General features: G+C 52.7%; 1 protein-coding gene across 2 annotated transcripts in view; it reads left to right on the forward strand.

Annotated features, from left to right (window-relative positions):
• FSTL4 (follistatin like 4) overlaps positions 1-19,387 on the forward strand; it is a 456,287-nt gene that overhangs the window by 388,513 nt on the left and 48,387 nt on the right. Inside the window, exon 8 of one of the 2 annotated variants that reach the window (XM_032628573.1) lies at positions 12,063-12,183. In XM_032628573.1, coding sequence (XP_032484464.1) covers positions 12,063-12,183 — 121 coding nt within the window. Of the gene's footprint in view, positions 1-12,059; positions 12,184-19,387 lie in introns of both variants that reach the window. The other variant, XM_032628572.1, reaches the window with a different exon arrangement.

Raw genomic sequence — 19,387 nt, forward strand, 5'->3', positions numbered from 1 at the left:
TTGAAGATCCCTTCCAATTCTGAGACTGCTTTGTGGGGAGAGAGGTCCAGCGTTTAATCCTGCAGGAACCACAAAGTTGGGATTCTGCTACTCCCAAGGCCCCTCTGGATGTGCCCTGGAGAACATGGGGGAAGCAGATGGGAAGAGGGGGTCACTCTAGAGTCCCACCCTAGGCAAGGCTGGGCAGAAGTGCCCTTCCCCCACCTTTGTCACACCAGGCAGGATGGTTTCCTTGCAATTTCCCCACTATAGTGAGCATAGCCTATATCCCACCCATCTCTGAATGTCAGTACCAGCACAAGCCTAGTGGCTGCTTGATGGTCAGATGCTGGGGGGGCAGAGTTCTTCATCTTCTGAGCCTGAGGTGCCCAGGGCTTCTCTGCGATCTTAGCAAGGGAAGGCACTGTCCTGTTTGTAAAGACTAGGGTGTGTGTGTGTGTGTGCACGTGTGTGCGCTGGGGTGCACATTTGTGTGTGCATCGCTTTCAAGGTGGGCTGCCAGCTTTTAACCATGTTTGGCCAGTAGTGATTAATTCAGAACTAGGTCAGGTCCTCCTGTGTCTGTCTGAACATCCATGTGCATTGCTTGATGCTCTATTTAAAGACATTAGAAATAAAGGCAGAGGCAGAACTCCTCTTAATGCACTTGCCAGCGGTTAATTAAATTACTCTGAGTGTCTTTCCCCTCCCTCGAACATGCCTCCAGCACCAGCTCAATTGAATTTCTATTTTTCACAGTGAGGTTAGCAATTTGGGTAATTGTGGGTGCAACTGGAGATTAATGGCCTCTTGTTACCTCCCAGGAAACGCTGCTCTGGGCAAGTCAGCAGCCCACAAGCAGGCAGGGGCCTGTGCTTCTCAGAAACCCCAGCGTGAGGTGCAGGGCAGCGCCAGCCCTGCAGGGGTCCTTGCCCGATGCATGCAAGCACACACACACACAACACAACACAACACTCACACAACACGCTCACACACACACACACACACACACACACACACACGCACGCACCTGCCTTTAAGAGGGGAGGGATGCAGCACAGCCTGCTCATGAAGGGCCAGGCTCTGGGGTCAAAAGGACCTGGGTTTAAGCCTCAGTTCTGCCACTTACTAGTTGAGTGACCTTGGAAATGGCACTTGACTTCTCTAGGCCTCAGTTTCCTCCTCTGTGGAAAAGGGATAAATAATAGATCCTGCCTCATAGGGTTATAATGAGGATTAAGAGACACATGAAATTCTTAGCATATAATGTTCCATGCTAACTATTATCACTCTCGTTTTCACAATATTACTAATTATTATTATTATTACCGCTCCCACCAGACAACACTCTCAACCCCTTGCAGCCTGAGTCCCCAGACAGCAGCCAGCGCAGTCTGGTGAGGCTCCCCGTCAGGCAGATGTGACCCTGGGGTGCCCCTGCTGCCTGTAGTCGCCTTGATTCAGGTCAGCCTTGATTCATCCAGAGGGAGACACTGCGCAGCCACCTCCGACAGGTCCAGGGCCGTCACCTTCTCTGAGCCTGCGGGGAAACGGGGATGAGGCTGTCGTCCTCGCGCGGGCATTTTCAGACTGAGCGTGTCCTAGGACAGTGAGGAGAGCAGCCCCAGGAGGACATCAGGCTGGAGATGGGTAGAGCTGGGTCATCAGGATTCTCAGGGCATTTCTGAAGCAAGATTGGTCAGGGGAGAAAAGCCCGGGGGGGCGCTACCCTGGTTGAGCAAAGATCGGGGATCGAGGGGTTCGTAGAGCCCCCCAGCCTGTGGCATCTCAGCGCCCTCCCCCACCTGCCACAGTCAGAGATGAAACACGATCACAGGCCTTGTAATGATCAACTGGCTCCGAAACGCTGCACAAACAGGGGAAGCTGATCAGCTTACAAAACCCAAGGTGGGCAGATTAGAGAGCACCGAGAGGTGTGGGCCTCCTTTCTTTGTCGTTTGTATGAGACATCTTGATTGGCAACAAAATATGAATCACTTTTTCACTACTCTCTTAATGAGAGGTTTTCATGAGCAACAAAATATGAATTTGTCTTGTCTTATCTGTTAATGATTTCAGTCACAGAGCTATTACAGAATGCCATGCTAATGACACATGTAATTAAACTTTTCTGACTTGCAAACTTCAAGGATGCCTCAAGCATCAGAATAATATTTGATCAGAAAGTAAATGTACCCTTGTAGCCCGGAGCCAAGCAAGAAGGAGCCACTTGGATTCCCCAGTGAGCAGTGTCGCTGTCAGGAGTCACCAATGTGTACACGGCCATCCAGTTGGCCTACGTGGGGAGCCATCCTCTGGATTCACATAATAAGTGCCTGCGAGTGGCAAGCCCTGTGGCAGAGCGTAGAGCAAAGACATTCTCCCCGGCCCCGAGGGGGCAAGGTAGCACAGACCTGTTGTGCCCCGCCCCCGGGATGCCTGAGCCCCCCTCTGCAGGATGCCTCAGCCTCACTGCAGCACAGGCCATGAGGGGCCCTGCCTCAGCCCCACCCGGGAAAACAAACCCCCCAGGCAGAGGGCAGCACTAGGTACCAGGGGTGCAAAGGCCCCCAAGACAGGTGCTCCCCAGGAGGGGCGGGAATTCTGCCTCACCTCCCGGCAGCGGGTCTCTGGACTGTGATACCTCCTTCTGTTTGGGTGATAAGAAATCAATAGTTTCTGCTCATGCATGTTCCCCAGAGCTCACAAAGGGCGGCCTGTAATTTGTTTACTTCCTGGCCAGCTGCTGGGCTCTTTACAGAAGCAGTGGTGGGTCTGGCGGCTTCAGACCTGGCCCTGTGGCCCCCATCTCAGCTCTCAAGGGCCCACGGCCACTGCTCCAGCTCAGAAGCTGAGGGCAGGGGACAGGCACAGCAGCTCCCTGAGCACCACCTGCCCTGATCTTGGGCCAGGCTGCCGGCCAGGAGAGCACCTACGCCGGCGTGCCTGGGCAAGCCCGCACCCCTCAGGCCATGCACTGTGTGCCTGTGGTCAGCATGCCCAGCCTAGGGCCCTGCTCTGCTCAGACAGCCCTGTGCTACGTGGGGGAGGGCAGCCCGTCACTCTGGAGGGCCACAACCAGAGTCCTTGGGGGAAGTTTACCCTCAGGAAGGACTCTGCCTTAGGAGGCAGGGAGATGCCTCTCACCACCGGTACCCAAGCGGAAAGGGGACCAGCCAGGTGCCCCCCGAGGGCTCTCTGGGCTCTGGGGTTATACAGTGCTATGATAAGGAAATGGACGTGTGGGGCATGAGAGGCCTGCACAGGAGCCAGGAACCTTGCTTTTTCACCTGGACCTCACAGCCTCCATCTCTCCTGTCTCCCGAGGCCTGTCCCCTGAGACAGGCATCGGGGCTGGGGTGGGGGCCCATCTCTGAGGCAGATCCATACACTTCTCGCCCTACCCTGGGCTCCACACTAGGTGTCCTTGAGGTGAGGGGGAGGCTACCTCACTTTCTGAAGAAGTGGAGCCCATCCCAGGCTGCAGCGCCCTGCCCAGACCACACAGTAGCTACTCAGGCAGTAAAGTGACCGTCCCCAAACCCAGTCCTCACGCCCTGCCCCAACAATGTCAGCTGCCCTCCCCTCGTAACTGTCTTCCTCACTGTCCCTTATATCCCCAAGGACAGGGGCTGCCCATCAGGGGAGGAGACGCAGGGAGAAGACATCCCCAAAGTCCCAGAAAATAGCTGACTCCTGAATCCTTGCTAGCGTTAATGCTGGTGTTTCTACCATCGGTACTAAGCCACTGCTGTGTCCAGGAACCAGTTTCCATGCTAGTCCACTCACAAGCATTTAATCCTCATCGCAGCCCTGTGAGGCAAGTGGGGTTCTGTTAGTCAGAGGGTCCAGGGACTTGCCAGGGCCTGCAGCCAGCCTGCACACCCCAGCCAGAGCTCCCCGGGTTCCTTGCTCTTAGGACACAGCACCTAGCACCAAGCATTGCCAAGGCCTCGCCCTGGGGCAGCTGGGCCTGCCTCCTGCTTCAACAGTAACCGCTGCAGTGTCCGAGCCCCAGTGGATGTGTCCCCTCCTGGTGCAGCCCGTGTGTCTGGTGCTCCAGGTCTCGTTAGCCACCAGCCTCTGCCACAGCAAAGAGAAGGCAGAAGGCTCTGAGACCAGCACGTGGAATTGTTTGGCCGAGATATTCTCAGGGAGAGGAAAATTTTTTCTATTGTATTCTTCTTTTAAAAACAAAAAAAGGCTTATAGCAAACCCCATATATTGCAAATGACTTGAAAAAGCCACTGTTTTTTGCTGTTTTTTTCTTTCACCAAGTCTCCCTATTGGAGGCTTTCAGGTGTCGGCAGGCAGAGTACAATGACAAAAGCAGAGAAACAAAACCCATTAAAAGAAATTATTTGTGGCAGTGTTTGAAGGATGTGTTAAAAGATTCCCTTTTTCCCCGTGCCTAGATGGTGTAAAACCATGAACAAATAACTCTAATGAAGCATATGCTCTTAGCCAGCTCTTCTTTGGAAGTGAGTTATTAAAAAGACCAAAAGAGAATGACTTAAGAGCTCATGACTCATTTAATTCTTATTGTCTTTGTATGAACCAGTCATGAATCTATTGTAAAAAGATGAGAGGCGTTTCATTAGCACGGAGAGCTGTTTGCAACATGCTAGACAGTGGTTGTAGGTTCTGCATTAAAATAATCTCGTTAAACGCTTGGGTACATTTTGTTTTAAAATCTTGGAAAACAGTATACTTGAAGCACTCAAAGCCTTTGGCCAGCTAGTGTCGAAAACCCTGGTTACAGATGAACAACTGGTTCTTTTGAGCTTTGGATGAGCTCAAACCACAAGGAGAATTGGCCAGAGCTCTCCAAGAGACAGGGCCCGGACCCATGGTACATCAGCCTGTGGAACTCGTGGGGGTCTCTGCCCTCCCAAATACCTCCACTGGCCTTTGCTTTCTCAGTGGCCTCCTCAGGATCACCCCTCTTTCCCCATAGTGTTACCGACCAGGGTTCTTGGCCTCTTTAATCAACAGAAATTGATCAGAGGCCAGACAAGAAATTCAGGCAAGGCTTTATTGGGGCCCCTGCTGCAGCAGCGGGGAGTGAGAACAAACAACAGGTTCCCTTGCTGACTCGCTAGCTGAGCGGGGTGGAACCGGCCAGCTTGTTCTTTATATGCGGTGAGAGTAGGGATGTGTCCAGGGGGTTCGGGCTGGAGGGCCAGCTTATGTGGTTTGCCCACCCCTTCGGTGGTGTTGTGTGCAGAGGGCATGCGCAGTACCCTGCTTTTGCTCCCGACCCTTGGTTTTGCTCCAGGCTCTTCAGAAGTGGCAGTTGGGTTTTTTGGTCTCTTTGTATCTTTCGTCCAGAATTTGCCCCAACAGCAGCATGCACGCGGTTATTTGTAGTCCCACACAGTTTCTTTGTTTTCTGTTGCTCGAGGAGAGGTGTGTCTAGGTGCAAGCACTGCAGCAAAGGGGCCCAGGTCCCAACCTATCTCAATAGTACTAGCTTCAAGGCTTTACTTGTGCTCAGTGACCTCTTCTGGCCCCATCTCAAAGGTACAGAGTCCCTCAGGAAGGTTCTGATCCAGCTTCCAGACCCTGAATGCAGAGCCCCAAGCCCTACGCAGGGGAGCTCACATTCAGGCTGTTTTCAGGCTTTATCTTATAAAAACGATACTGTGGTGAACATCCTTATACATACCTCTTTGCACATTTGTGTAAGCAGCCCTGTAAGATAAGTTCTTAGAAGTGGAATAACTGTATCCAAGAGTGGACATGTTTTCAGTTTTGATGGATATTGCCAAATCTCCCTCCAAAAAAGTTGCACCAGTTTATACTCCCTCCAATGGTGTATAAGATTTTTAAACACCACAGCAGGAGAAAATTCCTGATTGCAAGCCTTGTCGGTCCCTGAAATGAGCCATGGAAGGAAATTTAATCAAATCCTCCCTGGGGTGTTTCCGGAACAGCAAGAATGCCTATCAGCTCTCTTGGCTGGGAGTGTGACCCAGGTTAGAGGAGCTGGTAAGGCCCTCTAGGCCTGGGGACTCGTGATGCAAGGGGCCCCCGGGGGGAGGGTTGCAGGGTTCCCAGATGAAGGCAGCAGGTTTGAGACGCTGTGGAACTTCAGTTGACCCTGCAGTGCAGTCTAGCGCCTGAGTCCCTTCCCACCCAGGCTGGGCACACAGGGCTGATAGGTTAAGGAACCGAAGCCCCATTCAGGGGCTCAGGCCTGCAACTCCCCGGAAGGCCCCAGGAGCTGCCGCTCATCCACATGATATACTCTAGAGTCCTGGCCAGTCAAGAGGTGTCTGCCCTCTGGCCTCTGGAGATGGACGAGCTGGTGCTCAAAGCAATGTCTCTGGCGTGAGCCTTCTCGTACAGGTACCCAGGCCCCTGTGTGCACTCAGACACTCAAGCTTGTCCCCAGGGCAAATGCTTAGCATCCACACAACTGGGTCAGAATCTCCCCCATTTGAGTTCTGGAACCAATTACAAAGTTAGAGACAGCAGTTCATACAAGAACGTCCTCAGTCTGATACCAATTTCAAGTTTGGGGAGCTCCCCAAACTACCTTTAGGTTTAATAATTTAACTAGAAGGACTCACAGAACTCACTGAGAGCTGTTATACTCACAGTTATGGTTTATTATCAGGAAGGAGTACAGATTAAAATCAGCCAGGAGCAGAAGCCCACAGGACAGAGTCCAGGAGGGTCCAAGTGCGGAGCTTCCATTGTCTCCTGGTGCGGTCATGGCTCCCGGCATAGACGTGTAACAACATACCTACCAGGGAAGCCCACCCAGGTCTGTGTCCAGAGCCTTCACTAGCACTCAATCCCATACTGCCCGCGTGGCTGACCCCTAGTATCCAGCCAGGAGACAGGAGGCAGAGCTGGTCCCATGTGGTGCAGGGCTCCATCATAAATCACATTGTTAGATGCTCCGGTTTGCTCAAGCAAACAAAGGCACATCCCAAGGCCTAGAGTTCACCTCCCAGTAGCTGAGGGCAAAGGCCAGACCTCTCTCTGGGTAACGTTACTCCTTCCCTTCACTTCCTGTGGCTCCCCACGAGCCAGCACTCTAGGCTGACACACCTCCGTTCGTTCAGCCAACACTAACTGAGCACCCATTATGCACCAGGCACCATGCCACACATGGGCACAGAGAGATGAGGTGCCTCCCCTTCGGCACTGACCACATAAACCCCAGGCAGCAAGTGTCTGCACACTCCCCACAGTCCTGGGCAAGCCCGGAGCCTCCCCACAGTGCCTCCCACACCTGTGGCTCCCTGTCCTGGGCCAGGCCTGGGAGCGGGCAGGAGGACAGACCCACTCCAGGCTGCTCACACCGAACGTGACTGTCCATAGCAGCCTTCCCCTGGGGGCTCAGTGGCCACTTAGGCGTTGCTTGAAGTTGCAGAGACTTCTTTTTTAAGAGGACTTTGATCAAGAGGACTGCTTCTGCAGGCCCTCGCAGAGTGACAGGTCTGTCCTCTGAGGGGCTAGAAGCAGGTGACCAACACGGGAACCCCAGTGTGAGTCCGAGGGGTCAGCTGTGTAGAGAGAGCAGGGGTTTGGAACATGGGTGTGCACACATGCTGTTTACTGCATGTGTTCACAAGGATGTTGGTCTGTGCCCACCAATGCTGCATCTGGTCTTTGCTGGGTCTGGATAATGGATGTGTGTGTTCATGTGAGTGCAGACATCTCTGAGGACCGGCCATCACCAAGGCACTGCATCGCTCAGTGTTTGGGTGCATTTGTGCAGGTGGCATGCTAGGGTTAGTGAAATTCTGGGGGCCAGAGTCAAACCAGCCTGGAGGAAAAGACCCTCTCCTTTACTCCATCCTCTCCAAAGAGAGCCAAGAGTGCTCCTGAGGAGGGCAGAGCTAGAAAAGCTCTGAATAAATGTTCCTAAACTTTGTAGCACTGACAGTACCATGAACCTAACCTCTGAAATCACTCTGGAGTCCTTGTGTCTAACGTTTAGTCACTAAATAATCAGCACTGATGGCTCATCTTCATATTACTTAGACCTGACTCACATGTGTCACCATGACAACATCCCCCATCTTGCCTCTGCTTAAATATTGTTTAATACTGAAGTTTCATTTAATTACTTTAGTAAGGGCAGATACTTAGAAAATAGCTTTTTAAAAGGCAAAAAAGAAAAAAAAAACGTATCTTTAAGTAACACTGTCTCTTTCCCGAAGACAGATGCGCATCAATACAAAGAATGGTCTAATCTGGCATCTGCTTATTTCTGGAAGGAACCTTGATTTTGCTAATACATTTCTACGCATCAGAGCAAAAGAAAAAAAAGCCATCCCTAAAAAGACAGTTTCAGAGATGCAATCAAGCACTGATAGCAGCATTCAGACACACCTCAGAAAACCTTCAGGAGAAGAAGGATTGCAGGTTTAGTTTTATGTAATTTCATAAATCAATTTATAAAGTAATTTCCTTACATCCGATGAGGTAACTTTGATTTCTGTAGCCAGTATTCATGCTCCAGAAAATAATATGCACTTTTTTTCTATAATTATATGTTTCAGCCCAGAGCCATTATTTTATTTAGTACAGAGTCAGGTTCTCCCCAGAGCCTAACTCACAGGCTGATAATGAGTTAGGTGCTCAAAGTAGAGCCATAACGCATCCGGCAACCTACACACCTCCACCCCTGAGCGATCACCCAAGGGATATGCCTCTGCTCCCAGGAGCAGTGAGGAAAAACAGACAGAGAGGTTAAGCAACTCTGTTAGGGGCTCGCAGAAGCCATCAGCCCGGTCTGGGACTACACGCATGGGCTCTGCCTGCTGCACTGAGCTGAGCCCTCCCAGTGTGCCCAGGCCTGAGGATGCAGCATGGAGAAGGGGGCAGGGTGGAAAGGCAGGGACAAGACTTGAGACCAGCTCTCTGCCTCCCCACCAGCCACTTGCTTTGGACCCCGGGTGATTGGTAACATCTGGGGGCACAGGAAGGCAGGAGGTGGGCGCCTCCGTTGTCAAACCCAAAGAACGGGAACCAGGGCACAGCCCCTGCAGAGAGCCTAGCTCAGCGCCTTGTACAGTCTGCTCAGCGAATGTCTACTGAGGGCTTACTCTGTGTCAGGCCCCGCTAGGCACTGGGGACACAGCAGTGAGCACCAGGCACGAGGGTGGAGCTCACATTCTAGTTGGGGAGACACGTGGCAAACAGTATGCTAAATGGGAGTAAGTGCGTGCCAGGTGCTCCATGGGGGTTACAGATAGGGCCGGCAGATAACATATGAGCGGACTTGAGGGAGGTAGAGCAAGACAGACCGATAGTCCTGGGGTAGTGGGACAACAAGGAGAAAGTTCCTGAGGGGGCAGAATGCCAGGCATGTTGGAGCAACAGCAAGGGGCCCCAGTGCTGGAGAGGAACGAGCAGGGGAGAGTGGAAGGAGACGGGGCGGAGAGGGGACGGCAGGTCATCCCTGCAGACGCTCTAGGGCTGGGACTCCGAGTGAGGGGGGCGTGGCCTGGCCGGGCGCAGAGGGGCAGAGGCGGAGGACCGTGCGTCTGGCCCACAGTAGCAGTGGAGGCGGCGAGAGAAGGTCAGACTCTGAATATATTGCGCGGGAGAGCTCTACTTTCTCACCCCATGGGGACTGGGCATTTGTTTTGCTTTATGGTTTTCAGGGTTTTTTCTGAGGCTTAAACAAAGCGACGTATGTCAAGATTCCCAGCACACAGTTAGCTCGTGGAGACTGTAAGCTGGTGTTATTACTGGGTACCACTCTGCAGTTGATCTGTGGGAACCTCAGCCTGGGGGCTCTTCTCAGCCTGGGGTCCCATGACCACCCAACCCCACTGAGGTGACGAGAAGAGCAGGGGGTGCCAGAACCTGAGACTGACTACAAGGAGGGCCCTCCTGTGAGGAAGGGCTGTGGGTATGAAGGCTCAAGAAGGCAGCACAGAGGGAAATGCCAGGGGATCCCCAGCACCAAACCCCTTACAAACAGCTCTGGTGTTGCCCTTTGGGATGGAGGCTGTCCAGGAACCAACCAAGTGAGGTATTGAGGTTCCCCAAGGTGGGGCCGCACCCAGCTCCCCAGCCCTCTTTCGAGATGCCATTCCACCACTGAGACTCCAAGCAAAATGTATTTTCCTGCAGATTTAGGTTTTGACACAGGAAACAGCTTAGATTAGAAATATGTCAGCCCCAGAACTGACTAACCATTAACTTTTCATAAGCAACTCAGGTATGAACCCTTTATGTCTCTGTTATGGCACAGGACAAATAAGCTATCTGGTATTTTATTTTTATTAGGGAAGCTTCCACTGCGTGATAGGAATGGGGCTTTTTACAGCAGAGCAATGTTTCAGAGAAAACTCTAAGGGTTTCTTACAGCAGCCTTCTCCAGTATTTCACTCCACTGGGAGCACTTCTGAGTATTTTTTCCTTGATACTGAAAGCAGGCTGCATGCATCCACTCTCCACCTTCCAACCTGTGCCTTAACCCAAACCTCTCTTGGGCCTGCACCCTTCATTGGGTTAATTAGCCCGAAAGCATCTTTAAAGGACTCATGATGGTTGTGGCCGGGCCCTTGGACAATCCTTGTGCCACACTGACCGGTGGCCTTCCGTCCCTCCTGCCACGAGATTGCTTCTGTGGAAAGAGGAAGCTCAGGAAGGACAGGGAGAATGACGGGAGGGATGGTTTGGTGTTGTCTCCAGGGGGTCAAGAGGAGTTTTGCATCTTCTGTTAATAGTAAGAAAAGTAGCAGCCCCCATGTATGTCACACTTCCCACACTGGAAAATGTACTCATGGGCATTCTCTTGCCAGATCTCCCCATCACCCCAGGAGGCAGATAGGGCATATCAATTGTCCACAACTTACAGGTGGGGAAGCCAGTGCCCAGAGGGATGAGGGAACATTGGTCAGTGCCAGAGTTCAAGCTAAAACCTGAGTATCTTGAGTGCCAGCACTGGGCTTCCCCCATCACTCCTCACACCTAGTACTGCCCAGCCCTGTTTCTCACCAGGGAGCCAGGACCTCCTCTGTCCCATCAGCTCTGAGCACCACACCTCGGAGATGTTTGGTAGCTAAAGCCAAACATGATGAAAGGTCTCCCTGAAACACCGGTAATTCCATTCCCCAGCATGTCTGCAGTTGGTGCCTGGACAGGGCCAGCGTTGTGCATTGTTCTGCAGGAGACAAGGCAGCTGGCTGGAAAGGCCCTGGGGGAGTGCTGTGTGCCCAGTGCTCACCAGGGGCCTCTGACCAGCTCAAAGCCCCCTCCTGCCCATCCCTCCCCACGTGCTGGCCAAATAGGATCCCACTCTGTGAGGCTGCAGAGGGCACAGGGACAGGGCTTACTGAGTCATTTCTCATGGAACCCCTGGCATCAGCCCCTCCTGCTCTCTAGTACATCCCTGCCCTTGTTTTTTGTTTGCCCTCATTTTCCTCAGAGTTCAATTTCCCTTCTCTTCGGTTACCCAGATCTCTGTAAGCTGCCTGAAATTATTTGGAGGTGGAGGTGAGATCTAAACCAGTGGTAGGCAAACTATAGCCCATGGGCCAATGGCAGCCCACCACATTTTTTTTTAATAAAATTTCATTGGAACATAGTGATACTTATTAATTTAGGCATTGGTATGGCTATTTTCATGCTACAAGGCAGGGCTGACTAGTTGACAGAAACCCTATGGCCCAGAAAGCCAAAAACGTTTGCTATCTGGCCCTTTAAGAAAAAGATGGCTGACCCTAAAGGAGGCCGCCCTCCAGAGCTTCTCAACAGGTGGACAAGAGCTGAGGAAACCAGCCAAGCAGCAGCACAGGAGGGGCAGGTGAGCCCAGTTGTAGAAATGGAGAGGGAGGGTGCTGGGGAAGGTGTTCAAGCCAGACCTCACAGAGAAGGTGAACAAGATCTTAAAAGGATGTATAGGGTCTGGGCAAGCAACACGGAAGAGACATGGAGGTCCTGCTGCCCAGCCCTGCAGGGAGCTCTGGCTGAGTAAGGGGGCCAGGCAGAAAGGAAGTGTCTCGCAGCTACAGGGTTTCTGTTTTCCTGCAAAACCAGAGACCTGGCTATGCTTCCCAGGCTACTCAGCAGAGAAGCCAATCTTGTTGTCTTCCTTGCCCAAGCAGGACTTTGGAGAGGACGACTCCCTCTACATCACCAAGGTGACCACCATCCACATGGGCAATTACACCTGCCATGCCTCTGGCTACGAGCAGCTGTTCCAGACCCACGTCCTGCAGGTGAATGGTTAGTAAATGGCTCCATGCATGTTGTCCCCCCAAAGTGTTCCCCAAAACTGCTCAGAACAACCCTCCTCCCCTCCTGCATTCTGACTTCTTAAAGAAATACCTGACCCCAAAATGTCCCACCTTTCCTGTGAGTAAAGAGGGACTGGGGAGGGGGGTGGGCAGGCAGGGGCAGAGTCTGCCAACTCATTTCCCGGTCTGGCTTTCCCCAAAGCCTCCTCTGATGAAGTGAGTCAGGGTGGGAGGGGGTGAGTCACTTAGGCAGGTCGCACCCAGCATCTCCAGCAGGCCCCTGTAGAATGTGGAGTGTGCCCTGTAGGCGATGTTACCAAACCGAACTTGGGTCCACCCGCCTGCTCAAGGTAAAGCCAGTCTACTGGCACTGGGTTGTGGTGAAGGAAAGTGCAGCGTTTACTGGAGGGTGCCAAGCAAGGAGTCCAGGCAGCTAGTGCTCAAAAGGACCCAACTCCCGAAGGCTTTCAGGGAGAGGTTTTCAAAGACAGGGGGTTGGGAGGGGGGGTGCTGTGGGGCGCGTGATAAGCTCGTGGACATTCTTTTGATTGGTTGGTGGTGAGGTAATCGGGAGTCAACACTGTCAACTTTCTGATTCCAACCGGTCTGGGTTCTATGTACTTGTGGACAGCATAGAGTTAACTTATTCCACCTGGTGGGGGTTTCAGTATCTGCAAAACAGCTCAAAGGACATGGCTCAGAATGTTATCTATAGTCCTTGAGGAGGAACTAAATGTCCTTGACTTTGTTTAATGACTAAACTATTATTATTTTGTCTTGCTTAACTGTTTTCCTTTCTGCATTTTCTCACTTGTCTGAGTAAATTTATTCTTTGGCACTCAGGGCAGGCCTGGGAGTCTAAAGGTTTTCTGTAGACAAGAGGCAGGTGGAGGACATGGGGGTTGGGGAGGGAGTCTGTCCCGGGAAGGCCCCATAGGGTCCTGCTCGATTACAGTGACATGGAGATGGCAAGCTGTTGTGGTCTTGATCCAGTGAGAAGCAGACACTGTCTAGAACATGCCACTCCTCCTCCAGGTACTGTGGACCCAAATCACTTATCCAGTTGGGAGGCCTTACTTTCTGCAAAAGGATCTGCTTCCCACCTCCCTCCCCCAGAGGCTTAAGGAGCCTCAGCTTGGGCCCAGCCAAGCAGAACCTCAGCAGGCTGCCGCAGGTTTTCTCTGCTTCTCACAGGCCCCTGTGTTGCCAGGACTCCCAGAAACTGAGAAGAATTAACCCCTGCTGCTGACCACATCAACAATTACAATAGCCAGTGTTTTCTGAGACTTCCTCTGTCCAATCCCTGGGCTAACACATCACATGGACTCTCCCAATCAGTATATTTTAACCCACTTTATGGATGAGTCTCTAGGTAAGGTCACTTTCCTGGGGTCACACCACTGGTAGGAGTCATTCTAGACCCAGGGCTTGTGCTCTGCCCTCTGTCACAGTGTCACTCCAGCCATCACAACAAACAAGCCATCACAGTGCCACGGCAGATCAGCACTCCAGGGAAATTAGACGTGTCCAGCCACGCCCAGCTGGGCATCACTGCTTTCACCAAGCAGGCCTGAGCAGGGCGTCTGTGCGCCAGAGAATAATGTGAAAGCTCCAAGTCAGCCCCAGACCCTTTGTGCCAGCTGTGTCCAGGACTCTGCTCTGATGAAGTACACACGGTGTTGAGAATAATTACATCATGAGGTTCAGTGTCACTTACTCTGGGATCCTGGGCGACGGGCCATTTAAGGACAACAGAGTGAGCTCAGCTTGCCTCTACATTTGTCTTATAGGATGTTTTAGGGATTTTTATGTTCATATGTGCCGAAGCCGTATTTTATTAGTGTTTCCCTTGAGCTGGGACATATTTAATCCTTTGGGGCTTTGTGGCTGTGTTTGTTGGCTTGAATCAGGGTGTACAATGAAGTTTCTGGATTTCATCAGAAATAACCCAGGGGTTCCCAGTTATAACACCCCTGGGTGAGTCATCCCAGGCTGCCATTCAGAGGCCAGCCTGGTGTGCAGCAGGCGGGCAGTGTCTGGGCTGCTCCCTGAGAAGGGCTGCTCCAGGGGCGGGGCGTGCACTCTGCAGTGTGAAGAGGGCTTTATCATCTATAGCTGGAAAGTGGTGCCCAGCCTTGTACAGTGTTGGTGAATGTGTGCTTGCACAACTCCACACGGTTTGGCCCAGGTCCCTCGGGTCCTCAGACCAGCCTGAAAAAGGGAAATCACCCAGGATTCCCAGATCCTCCATCCAGCCCTTCGCATCCTGCCCCCATCTCATAAGAACCGAGGGTACAAGGAGAGGGCTTGAGCCTGGTCCCCCTTCATTTCCTCCAGAACAAATCTGCGGGGAAGGGAGGGGATCCACCAGCCCGGGAACCAGAGTAACTCGTGAGTGAGAGCCTGTCCTCGCCTCAGGCGCCTGCAGGAGACTCTGTGGTCTTAAACACCTTTAATACACGAATGGCAGGTCCGCGGTGCTGGGAGGGCCCTTCTGCCTCCTGTTCCCCCAGAATTCTGAGACAGAGCTCATGATGGGAATGAGCCATTTCCTCCCTCCCGGTGCTGAATCCAGGAGCAAGGCCCAGGCCCACGGACACCGTGTATTGCTGGGCTGAAAGTAGAGACTAGGCTGCTTCCTGTTGCTACCCGAGTGGGGAGTGGACTCAGCAGCTGGCACTGGAGAGTTCTGTTGAGCCTCCCCAGGCACTCCACTCCTACCCACCCCCCAGCCCAGCGATTGCTGAAGCGGCTGCTTAGGGCCTAGGGGAGTCTAAATAGCAAAACCTCCCCACTGAGATCCAGAGAGAGGCCGCCTGAGATCCATTTCCTAATTGCTGAGAGATTTAAGGCTTCTCTTCCAGCCGAAGTACTGGAGTCAGCGGCAGCATGCTAGGACCTCTGTATTTTGCGGTGGGCTTTCCACCTCATTCCATGGCTTACTTCGCTCAGTTCTATGACGGCTGGGCTGGGCCATTAGGGTGGGCCTCACTCCAGGAGCCCACAAGGTCCCTGGGCTGAGCTGACCCCCAGGCACTTGGGGGTGGCATTTGGGTCCATTAAGCAGCTCCCTCATGGGAGCACCGTACTAAGGTAGATCTGGTGTTGCCTCCCAAGGACATGAGTCCATTGCCTGCTGACCAAGGAACAAGACATGAGGTTTTCAGAGTATTCCAGAAGTGAAGTGTGCTGTGTTGACTGAGAGGGAAAACCTCCCTATCTGTGTGGGAAGGTGGGAAGATGTCATTGAAAGTAAAATGGTACGAAAGACACAATTACAGTAGGAACATTTACTGAATAATTACTGGGCAGCATCTCTGTTTCACAGATGAGGAAACTAGGGCTCAGAGAGATTAAGTGATCTGCCCAGGAACCCCAGCCCTACAATTAGTATATAACTGCAAAATGGATCTTGACACCAAAGCCTAGACTCCTGACGCCTTCTCCGCCCCATCCTCCCCTTTGGGACATTGCACTGTTGCTGTTGGTGAATCCAGATGTGGTCGTTTAGCAGGTCGGTGTTGATCTGCTGTCGAGCGGGGGCACGCTGTGGGGGACCGGGGACAGGAACCCTGCCTCGTTTATCCCTGCCCCTGGTGCTGAGCTCACGCATGAGCCAGAAACAGCTGGCTTAGCGAGCATCCAATGAAGGACCCACAGCGTAGATATAAGGGCAGGCCCCGCCCGCAGCAGGACTGAAGTTGATGACCTGCACGGCTTGGCCGTCCACCTCCAGGTGGGCTTGGCAGATCACTGTGCAGATGCCCGATGCTGCTCAGGTTCCCAGGGGGAGGCCCAGGAGGGCTGGGCTGCTGCGGAAGGCTCACCGAGGCGGTGGGCACGGGGGGCTTCCAGGCAGGAGGACTGGGAAGGTGAGAAGCCACCGTCTGTGCTCAGGACAGAAGGAGCACTGCTTTGCTGAGGCATCTCGTGGAGAAGATGTGAGAAAGCTGTAACAGATTCATCTGTGGGATTTGTTCCTTTTCGTCAGTCATCCCAAGCGTGAGTCGAAAGCATGAAAGATGTCCCAGAGCAGCTTGAGTAGAATTGGTGGGGTCGCCCAGCTGTGCTGTGGTGGTGGGATTTGGTCCCCTCTTGGCCTGGAAGATGGCCTGTGGCTTACTGAGCCAAGGCGGTGCCCAGGACACACAGACAGGGAACAATGTTCTGTCGTTTCCTTCTCCTTGCTTCTCCTGAGTCAGAGGGAGGACAAGAAGGGGAGGATGATGAAGCAGGGAGAGGAGGCCCTGCCAGCTCCCTGCCTCTCTGAGGGCTCAGAAGACTCCATGTGAATGGCAGGTGTTCTGGGGAGGCAATGTGTGGCCAGTGGGCCCAAGAGACGGGGATACCGCACATGCGAACAGGAGCTGGGTGGCGCTGTTCCACCCAAGGCGCGGCGCAGACCCGAGCTGGAGAAACCTCTGTCAGAGGGTCAAGACATGAACTCTGAGTCAGAGAGACCTGGATTCAAGCCTAGTACCTATCCAAGTGCTGGTACTTCCTTGACATACATCTTTGGCGAGTAAACTCACCTGTAAAATGGGAATAACAATAGTGCCTCCTCCCTTATAGGCCTGATGAGATCGGATATGTGTCAAATGCTTGGGAAATGCCTGGCCAGATATAATTCAAAGTCCAAGATGGGACAGATATGGGGGAGATTTTGTTTTGTCTCAGCCATATTTAACTGTAGTTGGCGGACACAGATGGTCTGAGCTGGTAGCCCCTCAGAGACCTTCCAGCTCATTATACAGATGGGAAAATCAAGACCCAGAGGAAGTTGCCAAGCCAGGAATAAAATACAGACTTCTCCCTGGAGCTGCCTCACTCCCGGGTGGCAGGGGCCGGGCTCCATATACAGGCTGGGTCACCATCTTCTGGAGCTTCTTCTCCATCCAGGACTCTGTCTTGACCTAAAGGAAGCCCTTCCAGGCAACTACTTCCTTTCTCAAATTATTAGTGTAACTTCCCCGTAGACCAGACCCCCCAGAGATGAGGCCCAAACACTGACATGATTTATAACTTCACGCAAACTTCCCACATTCCTCCATAGGAGGAACAGAAACTTCAGAAATAAATGATTAATCCATTAAATTAAAAACACCCTCAACCTCCCCACAGTTCAGACAACTAGCGATTCATTCCCAAAGCACAAGAGCAATCTCTCAAATCTGTCTATTACTCCAGCTTGGTACTTTGGTGAACATGCCTCTTACTTAAGACATATTTATGCTGCCTTTCACCTTGGAAATGATTGATGTTTCCCAAAGAAAATGTGCCTCTGTGTTGTGTATTGAAATATTTTCATGGGAAGGTTTTGCAAATTTAAAAGAAAACGAATGTGTTTATCCCAGATACATTAATTCGAATGCTTTTTAGTGTGTGAATTAACACAGAGGCAGAGGGGAGATCAGGGCCAGAGGAAAACAGTTGGGCCTTTGCCTTGCTGCTGGCAGAAAGCTGTGTCTCCACCCGATCCCTACCCTGGAAAGGGTAGTTTCTCACAGAGAAAATGCAGGACTTTTTCTGACAGGACCCTGGCCGAGCAGGGGCCAAGGGTACCAAGGTCTTTGATGCCTCCCTGCCCAGGGTTCTCCTTAGGCCCTTCCTGTCCTGGCAGGAGGCTGGATCAGGGCTCTGGCTGCAGTGCTCTCTTCAGAGCCCGGGGCCTGTTCCCCACCAGCTGCAGCCTTAGCGATGCCTCATCACACGCGAGGAGGACAGTTGGGTCCTGGAGGCAGTGGCTGAGCTTCTACCCAAATGATGGGATGATTATTTTTTCCCTCTAACATCCTATTGCCAGTTTTCAACTTAGCAAAGGTCAGGTCAGGGCAAAACGGGCTTCTCGGTGGAGCTCCTTGGTACTCCGGGGTTTGCCTTCCATGTCACAGGCCCGCTCATGCCAGGCATGGAGCTGGGAAGATCCAGGAGGCTACTGGCCCCGATCTAGCCAGGGGTCTGGGCCTGTGTGCAGGGCCCCCTCCCATTGCTGCTGACTGGGCTGTGCTTCTTTGGCCTCCTCCACGCCAATCCCTCAGGAACCATAGGAGTGGAGGCCCAAGCCACTGGCTCACGGAGGTGCAGCAGCAGCTTCCATCCCCGGGAGTCCACCGTGCATGCTCACAGACGCACACACGAACACACACTGGGACGCAGGCCCTGCCCCACCCCTCCCACGTGCCCCTGCCCCTGCCCCGTGAACTTCTCTCTCTCTGCTATGCCCACCCTGCCTCCTTGATTCCACTGCCCTGCACTGATTGATCCCTTGGCTAAGAATCCTCCCTCCCACCCCCCTCTCCCCGCTCCGCCCTGCCTTGCTGCCAACACCACCTCATCCTTCGCTGTCGTCATCATTCATTCAATAAGCATTTACTGAGGTTCTCTCCATGCCATTCACCAGGCTGAGCACTGAAAACAGCAGCGGACAGACCAAAATCCCCATCCTCATGGAGCAATTCAGAGGGTGGAAGATACTAAGGAGGAAAATTTTAAAACAGGAGGGGATAAGGAGACTCAGATAAAAGGTGGAAGCTTTAGGTATGACGGCAAGTAAAAGCCATACTGAAAAGATGACATTTGTGTCCACTTGGTGGGAAAGTCAAATATACCTCCAGAGGATCTTGGTCTGAGCACCTGGAAAAGTAGAGGCCATTCACTGAGAGGAGAGGATCGTGGAGGAGCAGGCTTGGAGAAGACAGATCTGGAGCTCGTGGGGACGTGATAAACGTGTGATGTCGTGCAGCCCATGGGGTATCTATAAGTCTGGAGTTGAAGGAACAGGTTTGACTGGCGGTATAAATTTCCGATGCCTCACAGCGGGGCTGGTATTTAAAGTCAATAGACCAGAATAGATGCTGAAGGAGTGCAGACAGAGAATGTCCAGCAGCCAAGCACGACAGCACTGAGAGCCTGGGGGATGAGAAAAAGCAGCAAGGAAGGCAGAGAAGAAGCCACAGAGACAGGAAAACTAGGAGTATGGTGTCTGGGGCCAAGGAGGAGTGATCAGCTGTGGTGAATGCCACCGGCAGGTCAGGGAAGGTGAGGAAAGAGAACTGGCCATTGGGTCAGGGTCGGTGTAGGGGGGGCGGGGGGGGGGGGGGCGGGGCACTGTGGTCCAGAGCAGAGCCATTTCCACACGTGGTGGGGAAAGGTCTGCCTGGAGCTGGCTCCAGGGGGATGGGGAGGAGATGTGA

This window comes from Phocoena sinus, chromosome 3 (assembly GCF_008692025.1).
Source record: "Phocoena sinus isolate mPhoSin1 chromosome 3, mPhoSin1.pri, whole genome shotgun sequence".
Classification (NCBI taxonomy): domain Eukaryota; kingdom Metazoa; phylum Chordata; class Mammalia; order Artiodactyla; family Phocoenidae; genus Phocoena; species Phocoena sinus.